Source organism: Hyaena hyaena, unplaced genomic scaffold, assembly GCF_003009895.1.
Source record: "Hyaena hyaena isolate Hyena2069 unplaced genomic scaffold, ASM300989v1 scaffold_727, whole genome shotgun sequence".
In the NCBI taxonomy this organism is placed as follows: Eukaryota; Metazoa; Chordata; class Mammalia; order Carnivora; family Hyaenidae; genus Hyaena; species Hyaena hyaena.
The window spans coordinates 692,792-705,393 of record NW_024081359.1 but is presented as its reverse complement, the minus strand read 5'-3'; the positions used below and the strand labels follow the sequence as shown (position 1 = coordinate 705,393).

General features: G+C 43.1%; 1 protein-coding gene across 8 annotated transcripts in view; it reads left to right on the top strand.

Moving 5' to 3' along the window:
• MEIS2 (Meis homeobox 2) overlaps positions 1 to 12,602 on the top strand; it is a 208,921-nt gene that overhangs the window by 52,998 nt on the left and 143,321 nt on the right. For all 8 annotated transcript variants that reach the window (XM_039217969.1, XM_039217966.1, XM_039217967.1 and 5 more), the window contains one exon: positions 11,246 to 11,391. In XM_039217969.1, the coding sequence (XP_039073900.1) occupies positions 11,246 to 11,391 (146 nt within the window). The remainder of the gene's footprint in view (positions 1 to 11,245; positions 11,392 to 12,602) is intronic.

Below are 12,602 nucleotides of genomic sequence, written 5' to 3'. Positions count from 1 at the left end.
GCATAATTTTCACAATTTGTACTGAAACATAGCGAAGTGAAATTGGGAAGACATCTCTCCCCAAACATCCTTTTTCTTTTGTAGGAGATGTGGGAAAGGGACTCATATATCATAACAACTCATTCTTGTATAATTTCCCATAAAAATCGTGACCTTTGTGTCAACCACTAGGTGAAAGAAATGTGTTCCATTCATACTTTCTCTTTTAGGGTCTTTCTTTCAATGGCCAGCCTCAGCCCAACCTCAAGGCTCCTAATTATAACATTTACTGGTTCAAAGATTAACCTTCCGAGAGGGGCATTCTGGGCTCTTGGTAACATGATCAGCTTGGTCTTCTCTTGGTCTCTCTCTTTCTGGTTCTTTGTATAGCAGGAGGGAGATGATGGTATCTGGCACATTCCTAGGATGACTTGAAGATAGCAGCCTTCTGTGTTTAGGGCTGAAAGATTGTGAACTCTGTTAGCTGAAATACCACTCCAGGGAGGTGAACAGAACATTAAAAAAGCTTTAGCTGTAGGTAGTGTAGTGCAAGGAGAGTCAAATTTGAGAGCTGGGACTCGAGTGGACATTTGTCCCTGCTTTCTACCTTAATAAAATCTGAGTGTTAACTGTGGAAAAGGGCATTGGAGAGATCACTAAAAATGAATCATTAGAGTGCCCAGAAGAGCTTTATTATGATGTACTGTGAATAACTTCAGAACCTACTCTGTATTTTTATATGTGCTTATCAGGTAACTGAGTAAAAAGGACATTCTTTTATGCTCTACCACAGAGATTAAGCAATCTGCTGAATTATAATGGTAAAGGAATAAACTTTCCTACTGGCTTCAGTCACTACCCTTTAGAGAATTCTGTGGAAAGTTAGGAGAATAAATGTCCTTTCTTGAAATATTTTAAAATTTTCAGGCGAAGTTACATATTTCGAATGAGAGGAACCAACTTAAGCGAGGAATAGGCGAAGCGTATTGGAAGCTTTCTTTCACTTATGCTCTCTCAAGGATTAGAGGGTTCCAGTCAATAAACAAAGCCATTTTATGGCTCCTGACGGGTAAATTGAGGGGACTGATTTGGTCAAGGACCAGTATGAGGATGTTTCTGTTCAACAGTTAACAGGATTCAACATGCTATGGAAAATACAGGCGTGCAAAACTATACTACGACACTCACGTTGCCAGCTAAAGCCTAAAACACAGCCACATTTACATATGTGTCCATCTGTCTGTTTTTACACTTTATTTTTCCAACCAGTGGGTGAAGTGGTTTTCATCCAAGCTGCAGTCTGAATTTTTTTTTCACCCACCACTTTGCATTATACCGTATAGATGCATATTTTAAAGTGCATGTTGTTTGTCTCTGGACAACATTTGCACAGCCAGGGCTGGGGTTTCCGTCCTCTGCTGGAAGGTGAGCCCCTGTTCACAGGCCCCCGCGCCGCAGCTGCCCGCACCGCCAGCCGGGCTCCCGGCTCCGGGTCCCCCAGTCTGGGAGCCATTTGTGGCCTTCTCCGGGGCACAGAAGTCCCCCGGGGCAGGCCCGGGTGAAGCAGCCAGGGCCACAAGCCGGGGAGAGCCGGTGAGAATGGAAGTGCTTTAGGTCTCTTCAGTGGAGAGCCTGCATAAATCCTGTGTAAATAGAAGGAGGATAACAAAGAAGGAGCCCCTGCAGCTCTGAGCATTTGGAGCCATTTGGGGCTGAATTTGCTAAATGCTGCTTATACCGCCTGAAAAGTTGAAGAGAAAGGAGCATAAAATCCCCTCTGTTTTCCCCTTTCTGCTCCTACCCCGGGGGGAGGGTGTTCAGGACCAGGGAAGCCTGAGGTAAGCCGATGAAGACTTGTTTTTTCAGTGCCCTTTTGAGTGTGAAAAAGGTGGCCTGGGTCACTGTCCTCTCTTTAATGTCGGAAACCCACACAGTTAGCAAATGTTGCATGTAAACGAAAGCATTTCATCCCTTCTGCTTCCCTCCGTGCTAGTGGGCCATGAACTAGTCACTTGAAAAATCACAGAAAAATTTCACTTTAACGTGTCCAGACAGTTAAGCACAGCAGGAGAGTAAAAGAGATCAGTAATTAGCGGGTCTCACTGCTGGCCCCTCACCCCACCTCTGGCCCCTCACCCTCCCCATGTTTCTGGGTCTTCGGCTTTCCCCTCCCCCAAGCCAATCTGAGGTGAAAAAAGGTAAATGGCATGTGCAAAAAGATTGACTTTGTGGATGGTTCTTGGAAAGCGAGTTTTGCAGGGCTATCGTTGAAGACAGAACTACGCAAAGGCGACTTTTCCTTCCTCTTTTTTTTGGGGGGGGTACCTCATTTGAAACCCTGATGCAGGATTCTCAGTGGGATGTCCTAAATTAAACTCCTGGAAGGTAGTCCCCAAAAGAAAACAACTTTTTGACTCTTCATGTATTTTAATCCTGTTTTCAAAGTATTGAGAGGAAAAAAATGAAGAAATGACAACAGAGGATGGGTTCACAAAGTACTGTGTGTTACAGCCCTACAGCTACCTAATACTTCATCTTTAGCTGTAATGTTCGAGTAATATGAGCAGCCCAGACGGTGCCCAGGCCACGGTCTCCCAGCACTCCCTCTTCCCATTTGGAATAGGGCAGGTTTGCGATGGAGTACCGTTGTCATAAACAGTAGATGATGCATGTCTCAGACATGTAAGGAGCATCTCTGAGGAGGACCACACACATATGATGCAAATGGTAAAACACTGGGCACAGTACCATGATACACAGTGCTCCTAGCGAGTGATGGAGCCCAAGGCTCAGTGGCTCCTAGAACAAGTTACCAGAGCCAAGGGATCTCCTTCATGGACAGTTTCTTTGAAGGAGGTTACATTCTCATCAGCTCCTAATAAGATATCTAAAGGATCCTGCTACCCATGTGTCCATTCCACTAACATCTGAGTGTTTACCCCCATGTTAGGGCCTGAGCCTGACACAGGCCTCTGCCTTGGAAAAGTTCACAGTCAAACTCAAACAGGACAGAGAAATGAGTAAACAGATAAATTGCAAAAGTGGAAAGTATATCTAACAGGCAAGAACAAATCCCTGAAGAAGTAGAAAGCATAGTGTACTAACTCTGTCAATGGGAACTGGAGAAAGCTTTGCAAAGGAGGCTCCTTTTTCACTGGGTTGTGAAGGCTGAATAGGAGTTCGCCTTGACAAAGAAGAAAGGGAAGGAGAGGGAGTAAAAATGAAGAGAAAAGGCAGTCCAAGCCAAGGGGAAAGGACTAAAGGCATGGAATCTTGAATGATCCCTTGACTCAGAAAGGTCTTTGAAATTCCACAGATGCTTCTATTTCGAAGTCCTCTTTGATTTGACATTTATATCCACAGGGAACAATAATGATCCTACCTATAGAAAATGGCTGTACCTGTTTGTGTAAAATATGCATCTGCTTGTTTTGCCGTTTATATTTACTTTTAATTTTTTTAACATTCATTTTTTTGAGAGACAGAGTGTCAGCAGGGGTGGGGCAGAGAAAGAGAGAGACACAGAATCTGAAGCAGGCTCCAGGCTCCGAGCTGTCAGCACAGAGCTCGACTTGGGGGCTCGAACTCCTGGACTGTGAGATGTCCAGAGCCGAAGTCAGACGCTTAACTGACTGAGCCACCCAGGCGCCCCTATTCATATTTACTTTTAAATGTGCTGTTGCCCACTGTCTCCTTGGAACATAAATGTACATATACAAGGTCTTGGTTGCTGCATTGTAGCTCTGACAGGACAGGAGGGCTGCATCCTAGTGATATCAGACTCATCAGGGCACATCATCACTGTTTGTTTCATTGCATCATTCCAAACCAAGAAATGGATGCCGAAAACATAGATAGATTTTTGGCTAAATGGAATAAGACAGTGTGTGCCAATGAAAGGAAGTGATGTCCTTTTACCTGGCTAGTTTTTGTGACCTACAGTTGTACGGATTGGGAATTTCTGCTGTAGAATCCAACGAGGATTCGCTGGACACACAGCTATGGATATAGATTTTACCTACACCTGGATACCTTGTATATGTACATTTATGTTCCAAGGAGACAGTGGGCAACAGCACATTTAAAAGTAAATGGAGTTTGTTTCTGGGGCAGTGAGTACTTATCTGGAAGCAAGTTTCCCTTTTCATTCTCTCATCCTCTGACCAGGTTGAGGGAAAGGATAGAGGATGGGAACCTGGGCTTGGAGGACTAGCACACTGGGCCACATACTAACTATATGACCTCTGACAAGCAACTTAATTTCTCTGAGTCTCTGTTCTCTTACCTGTAAAATGGAATTGGTAATAGTAGTTATTTCATTCATTTGCTGTGAACATTACATGAGGATTGGAACACTGCAAGTGCCCAATGAGAATGACTTTTGATAATGAAGATAAAGAACGTGACAGCAGTATTGATAAAGAAGAGAGTCCTGTATTCTAGAGATAGAGAAATGGGGTAGAAAAAGGACCACTCTGTTTAACATTAAATAAAAACATCTTGAGAACTCTGTAAATGTGTGTGTGTGCACGATTACAGGCAAATATATGCAGTTCATCTACAAATGTTTGGACACTTGTGTACAAGTTGGTGAATTAATTGAAAAAGATACAGTTGGGTTTATGATCACATACATAAATATCTATGTATTCAGGAATATACCTAATTCCTGGAAATTGCTTGTTTAGAAGGTATGTATGTGTGTGTATATGAAATTAGTGGATTTCCATTGCACACAATGATAATGATAATGAATGTAGTGCATTTCTGTTTAGCAAGATAGGTGGTGTGAAGCCTTGTTCTTTCAGATGAGATGTCATTCTTTTTTACAATATATATTTTGTATGAATGTATTTAACTATGAAACCTGGTCCAAAACTTGGCAGAAAGAAAATTAAATAATGCACCACCGACTTAACCAAAAGAACTCCACTTTTCTTCCAACCGACGTGCAAATTTATTTGTCCTGATACAAGACTGAGAGGTTGGTTTTAGATGTTTGTTAGTTGACAGTGTGGCAAATGTCTTGGCAACCTTATTGTAGCTTTAAAAAGGTGACTTTGAGGCAGGGGGATATATTGTTTAATCACAGTTCTGTGAAGTGTATGACAGCACTGCACAGAGCTCAAGAGATCCTTACTGTGTGGGCAGTGGGTTCTCCAAAATTTGTAGCATCTCTAAGCTCTGAAAGTCAGCCTGGTGTCTCTACTCAGATGATAAGAAACCCGTTATGAAGAATCCTGAGTCCCAAAGCCTGTTGGTGTACTGAGTATATCTAAAGCCCTTCAGGCACTGGCTTACTTTTGGGAGAAAATGTTTGCACGTCTCTGTTTGAACCTTGTCCAGCCCAGACCAGCTCTAGCTCAGACCCAACTCCCAGGCCCTAGATCTAATCTCTAGTCTGCACTTAGGATTTTACCTGTGGGGTCAAACCTTGCGTAGATCTGTCACTGATAACAAGGTTCAAATCAGGTAATGCTTTGGAAAGTGAAAGATAACTTACAATATTAATGTGAGAATACCAGTGGCCATAACACTGGACTTGAAGTTGCTTGGATTCTAGTTCATCCTTGACCACAGATAGCTGTGGAATCTTGAACAACCACCTAAACTCCTGGCCTCATTTTTATCACTGGCAAATGTCGGTGTTTTGTTGTGTTTCGTTTTTGGAGAGAGGAGTGGAGTAGGTAGAAAGGTAGAAGAAGGTGGACCTTCTTGGTTGCTGCATTGTAGCTCTGACAGGACAGGAAGGCTGCATCCTAGTGATATCAGACTCATCAGGGCACATCATCACTGTTTGTTTCATTGCATCATTCCAAACCAAGAAATGGATGCCGAAAACATAGATAGATTTTTGGCTAAATGGAATAAGACAGTGTGTGCCAATGAAAGGAAGTGATGTCCTTTTACCTGGCTAGTTTTTGTGACCTACAGTTGTACGGATTGGGAATTTCTGCTGTAGAATCCAACGAGGATTCGCTGGACACACAGCTATGGATATAGATTTTACCTATACCTGGATACCCATGGTATCACAGGAATTAGCTTCCTACAACTAATAAACTGTCTCAGTACTGGTCTTTAAATTTTATTTTATTTTTTTAAGTGTTTTTTATTTGTGGGGGAGAGAGAGAGACAGAATGAGCAGGGGAGGGTCAGAGAGAGAGGGAGATACAGAATCTGAAGCGGGTTCCAGGCTCTGAGCTGGCTGTCAGCACAGAGCCCGACGCGGAGCTCGAACCCATGAACCGTGAGATCATGACCTGAGCCGAAGTCGGTGCTTAACCAACTGAGCCACCCAGGCGTCCCAGTATTGGTCTTTAGGTAGGTGTGGATTGGGGCTGCTTTCTAGAGCAGTGCCTTGCTCTGAGCACAGTATGCTCAGCTATGGAAAGTATGTGTGATTTCCTCCAGAGCCTGGGTGTAAATCCAGCCACAGATGTTCTCAAAATACCGCAGAGTCTTACAACAGGAGGAAGACGAAGAGATGCAAGTCAGGCCTTCAGACCACAACTGTCAGGGGTAGCAGATTGCAGGGCTGCAGTGTGCTCTACAGCAGTGCTTCTTAAACTCGAGTGGTCATTAAAATCACTTGGAATGCTTAGTAACATTCAGATTATTAGGCCCCACCCCAGAGATTCAAATTCAGTAGGTCTAGGAGGGTCCAGGAATTTGCATTTCTCACCATTTCTTCATCTGTGCCAAAGCTGTTGGCCCACATCTTGAGAGCCAGTGTTCTACGGCTTCTTTCTTTTTATCCCTTATCACCAGAAGGTTAGGATGGGGCTACATCCTGTTGGCCAGTATATGTGATGGAGAACATTGTGGCTCTTCCATAGTGAATAAGGCCTGGGGCGCTCTGTAGTTGCTCATCATGACCATTGACCTCATGTATGGGAGTAGAATAGACTTGTAACAACCTACCTGTCCTTGAGGTTGCATCTTCTTTCAAATTAGAAGGGCATCTGGTTCAGTGGCTTCCAAGAGCCAGTTTGAGAACCAGTGCTTGGCTGGTTGTATAAACAAACCCAAGGAGCTTGTTAAAAGTATAAATTCCTGTTCCCTGCCCTGGGATATTTCGATTCCATAAATATAGGATGAGGCCTAGAGACCTGTGTTTTTAACATTCTCCCCTGATGATTGAATCCACTTCAGAGTTGTCTATCTACAGGCGTTAAATATGTCTTTCTGGGCCTTAAATATTTCGTTCCAGGAAGGTACCACTCTTTTGAGTATCTTTGCTCCCAGTTTAGACTGTGCCCTTAGAGAAGGGATTAGCAACCTTTGGGAAGAAATGTTACCCTATTTTTTTTTCCTGTGGCTTTTTGTAATCCGAGGCGGCAATGCTAGTGGGATGGCCAGTGCTTCAGCCGCTTAGAAAGTCCCACATGTACACAGAGTTCTTTTAAGAAGCACCATTCCTGGCACGTTAGAAGTAGCTGTGTGCGCACAGGCACCCCAGCCCCTGAGGCACTGTAATGCGTGCACTTTCTCCAGTTTGGGATTATCATAAAGAGAGAAGGGTCCTTGAAGAAGCTCCTGTATGAGTTCAGTTTTTCACTCACCCAGCGGACAATCACTGGGTGTCTGCTCCGGGTCAGACACAGAGGTGAGCTCTCAGGAAAAGATAAACGAAACACAGGTCCTGCCTTCAGGATTCCACACTTTTGAACCTTAACTTCAGCTGAGAGGGATCCTATTACCTTGTGTACCTCCTTTGGCAAGTGTGTCTGTGCCGGTGTGTATACCCTTTTCGGCACAGACACTCATTTGGCATGGGTGCCAAGGATTGCCAACTATCTTACACACACACAGACTTAAAACAAGAAAACAATGTCGACTTTAAGAGTTACTAACTCGGGCATCATCTGCACAATTTTATTTGAGGTTGAAGACCACACAGTTTCCCTTTAAAACGTTTCTTTGTGCTCTTATTTTTCCTCCACACTGGAGTTGGTGCACAGTCCATTGGAGGAAAAAACAATGGTATTTACTATGATACTTGGAGAGGAAATTTCTTTTTAAGGAAGCATAGACACTAATATTAATTAATTTTATTTTTTTAATATTTGAGAGAGAGAGAGAGATGGAATGTGAACAGGGGAGGGGCAGAGAGAGAGGGAGACACAGAATCCGAAGCAGGCTCTAGGCTTCCGCTGTCAGCACAGAGCCCAAAAGGGTACTTGAACCCACAGACCACAAGATCATGACCTCATGACCTGAGCCAAAGTCATACACTTAACCAACTGAGCCACCCAGGTGCCGCCAACACTGATACTAATTTAAAAATCTAATGTCTAGTACCTACTTATCGTAAAAACAGGCACATTTTTCTTTACTATTATTTGTTACACTGGATCCAAATTGAAATATTTTACAAAACTTACATAAAATGGACTGCTTTATATTAAAATTCATGTGATGCTCCTGCCTTCTCCAGTTTCAGTTAGTCATCAAAGGATGCTCAATCTAGCTATATTTTTTTTTCTTGAGCTAAATAGTTTGAAGGTGTTACCAGGCCTCTTTGCTTTTAACGAAGAGAAAATGCACTATGGAAATTCTGTCTCTCATTTTTAAGGTCATTGATTGGGTTAAAAAGGCAAATGTCTTTCTTTCTTTCCTTTTATTTTTTTTTTGTTGAACTTCCTTCAATTAAGCCATTAACCTTTTAAAACAAGTATATTCAAAAATCTATCAAAAAAAAGCTAAATGAGATTTTAACAAAATCCTGACAATTTCAGTTTAAACATATACACAGAAACCATATGTGCTTAGGAAGAAATATATACACACAGGCATTGTTTACAGTGTGTGTTTTTATATTTGGAAGACATTGAAGGAAGAGCCATTCCATACATACATTATCCGCAGTGTACATCCAGATAGCCCACATAGATTTTTACATTAAGAGACAAAGATATCTTTATCCATGGTAGGTAGACAGACAGACTGACTGACTTCAAACTTGGACTTGCAGTGTGGGGTTTTTTTTCCTCATCTCCGGGTACTGCTTTTCAAAATTGCCTCGGGCTACAGAACAGCACCTCAGATCCCCAAGGCCCACTGCCTGGCTCCTAATAGCCACTCTCCATCTGTGTCACATGAACAGCTGATGAGATCGCTCCAGCGTCTGTATTTTGGAGAGCACATCTACCCAGGTTAAAATGCTAGGGTTGCCAAGGAGCAGTCAGAAGCCATTAGTGTGGGTGAGAATTTGCCTTGCAGCAGTTCCTTGGCATGGTGGAAAGCGTGTACGCGTGTCTCTGCTCGAGCTTGTGTGTGTGTGTGTGTGTGTGTGTGTGTGTGTGTGTGCGCGCCTCCTTGTGCAAGCGACCCTGAGTTTACCAGGGTGTACGGATAAAGCCAGATGCAGGTGAGGACTAGATTCCATATAGTCACTATTCAAAAGTCAAATGTCTTTTGTTTCTCTGTACTCTGATTAGTTCTTTGACTACTTGGGGTCCCTTTGCCTCACTCTTTTTTTTTTTTTTTTTATCATAACAGACGGTAAAGAAAAAGAGAACAGCAACTTCGGGGTCATGCTCTAGTGTTTGGGCAGATGGAAGGGAGCTGCTTTGCCTTGGGGCAGGGTGGTTGTAATGAAGTGGCCTGTCAGTCTGTAAATAGTGAGGGTCATCTCTTCCATGTGATGGAGGGTATCACATTGCAGTGAAAATGGAAATGTCAATAAAATTAATCTGCCAGCTCTTTGCTGTGGCTTTTCTGCTTTTCTGGTCAAAGAAGGTTGAAGAGTTTTTTTGTTTTTGCCTTTTTTTTTTTTTTTTGGAGAGAAAGGAAGAGGACAGGTACAGGAAAGCCCATGGAGCAGACCCAGAAGTTAGAAGGGGAGGGGCCCGATGGCTAGGAGGCGTTAGTGTAGCCCAGTCCAAGAGGAAGGAAGGGGTCTGGGAATGAGCTGGTGGATCTATAACATTCCCTGGGAAGCTGCAGAGCGTCTAGCTCAGGCTACATTGAGCACAGAGTTTATTGTTTTAGGCTTTCTTGGACAAGGTTTTTACTTAGCATGGGATTTATGGCATTTACTGCTAATGAATGTCTATTCTTAAATTACAAAAACCCCCATCTCAGTGCAATTCCCAGATGTCCTTCCAGGACCCCAGCTTCTTAAACACCAGCAGGGAGCATAAACTCTCCACTTCTCTGTTTTCCTCTTTCGTGTGGCTCCAGGCTAATGATGTGCAAGGAAAACACAGCCATCTATAAAGCCCCAGCGCTGTCCCCGTATTCTTCATTTATTTTGCATTTGATTATGCCACAAGTCGGATCTTGTTTCTCTCCTTTTTTTAAAGTTATTAGTTCAAATATTAATGTAGGGATATGGCATATATTGCTGCTCTTGATTGATGCCTTCCCAAAAACAGGAAGACGTGCTCGTATGAATTTTAAGAAAGTAGGGGTCCTGCAATGCCTTGCCAGAAGAGTTTTTCAGATACATAATTTAGATGCCCTCCAGGCAGGCTTTCAAGGCATTTTTGCTGGAGGGCAAGAAAAAATAACTATGACTGTTAAAAGTAAATGATTTTTGCTAATGCACAATTAATGCGGAGAAAAGCATAGAAGAGAAAGATGTTGGTAGAAACTTCTGATTAAGTGAGCACCCTACCTTCATGTGTATCCTTTTTTTTTTTTTTTTAATGATAATGACCATGATCAGTGGTGCAGAGAGCTAAAAGTTTTCATGTCATGCAAATGCCGAGCGCAGGGTCATCTGAGGAGTATGTGAATGTGCGTGCTTAGGAGGTGACAGTTCTAGGAGGGGCTGAGCAGGCAGTGTGTTATGTGCAATGAACAGTGACACAGTTACTGTCACCTATGCAGGCAGCCTAGAATATATAGACTACAGAACATTTAACTTGATTGCCCTACAGTATGTGTTCACTATGGGCATGGGGATGCGTTTTCACCGAATGGGTTTTCTGATGGCGGCTTTCCCACATTGGATTCCATAATTGACAAAGAGCTACTGCCCTGTGTCAGGCGCACAATTATAATTGAATTAATGATATGGGCGAGTGTGAGACACACAAAATTAACATTTGAAGAGGCCTGGTTTAATTTTGTCTTTTACATATTTGTGTCTCCAATTATACTTTAATGAAAGGGAATATACCCGCTTAATGGATTTCTTTCAACAAGCTGAGCTGAGCTCATCATCAGCTGCACGTTGTTGTTGGCGCCCTTTCTGTGTTGCCTCTAACGTATTTTCTTCCTCTCTCTGTCTCTCTCTTTTTTTTTTTCCTACCAGGGGATGGTTTAGACAACAGCGTGGCCTCACCTGGCACAGGTGACGACGACGACCCAGACAAGGACAAAAAACGCCAGAAGAAAAGAGGCATTTTCCCCAAAGTAGCAACAAATATCATGAGAGCGTGGCTGTTCCAGCATCTCACAGTAAGTCAAGATGAAAGCATGTCGCTTGTTTTGCCTTCTCCTACCGAATTTTACAGGTTGATACAGACTCTTTTTTAGAAATAAGGTGCGTTTTCCCTTTCTTGAAATCTGATGACCAGCAGAGCAGTTAAGACTTTGTCAGCTTTCAGTATCCAAAGAACAGCCTCCAGAAAGGAGGAGATTTTGGTTGTCCGAGGCCAGGAGCGGACCTTACTCAATTTGGTCTGGGGCCCTAAACAGTATATGTGGTAAATGTGTTATTTATGCTACAAGGTATGAGGTTCATATAAGGCAACTGCAGCCAAAGGAAATGGCTGTAAGCAGCTCACGAACCCATACACGCCACTGATTACAGTCTTAATGAAAGCCATCTCCTCTAGGAAGCAAAAAAAAAAAAAGCACCTTGCCACATGCATGTCCAAGCTCTCGGTATCAGGTGCAAGTGTAATCGCTGGAGCAGCTTGCAAACATGGCACGTGTTTATGTGACAAACACAGAAGGGTTGTAGGTGCTCTAGTGCCTTTGGTGCCTTTGTTTGTAAGGTGGAGAATGGAGATTCATTTTTAGCTCTCCAAGTCCCTTTTCTTACAAACTAACCCAATTCACTTCTGGGAATACATCCACTCTGCAACATTTCTCAAGTCACAGTTTATCTCTGCCCTCCTGTCTGCAGTGGGTTTTACGTGTCCCTGCACACTGTTGACTCTAAGACTCTCGTGGGGAAAAAAAAAATCACAATATATTTTTACAGGGGACCTAGGCACTCCTGTTTTACTGTTTACTTGAAAATTCTGGGAAAGCGGTAAAGATGTCACAGGCGGTGTCTTGCTATGATATTGTTTTCAGGCCATTCTATTTAGGCTAATGCTTAAAAATAGAGTAGCACATTGAAAGCTGAAGGTCTTCTTTGATTCTCCAACTTGTGTGTTGCCATGCTGAATGACATTAGTTACAGTGTCATGGGTCCAGGACAAGGTTCCACTTTTATTTATGGTGGTGGCTGCTGATCTGCTCTTCCAGCTGGGCCACAAAGGGCAAGGGGTGGAGTGGCGGCGGGGAGGGCGGAGTGATAAATTCACATTCCTAAATCGGCCATTTTGATGTAAGGACATTAGTAGCAAACTAAGGTGTATCGATCTGGCCCGTGGTGTCAGGATTAGCGGGAAGAACCAATGAGGCTGCCGTGGTAGTGGTTATTCTTGCCTTGCAGC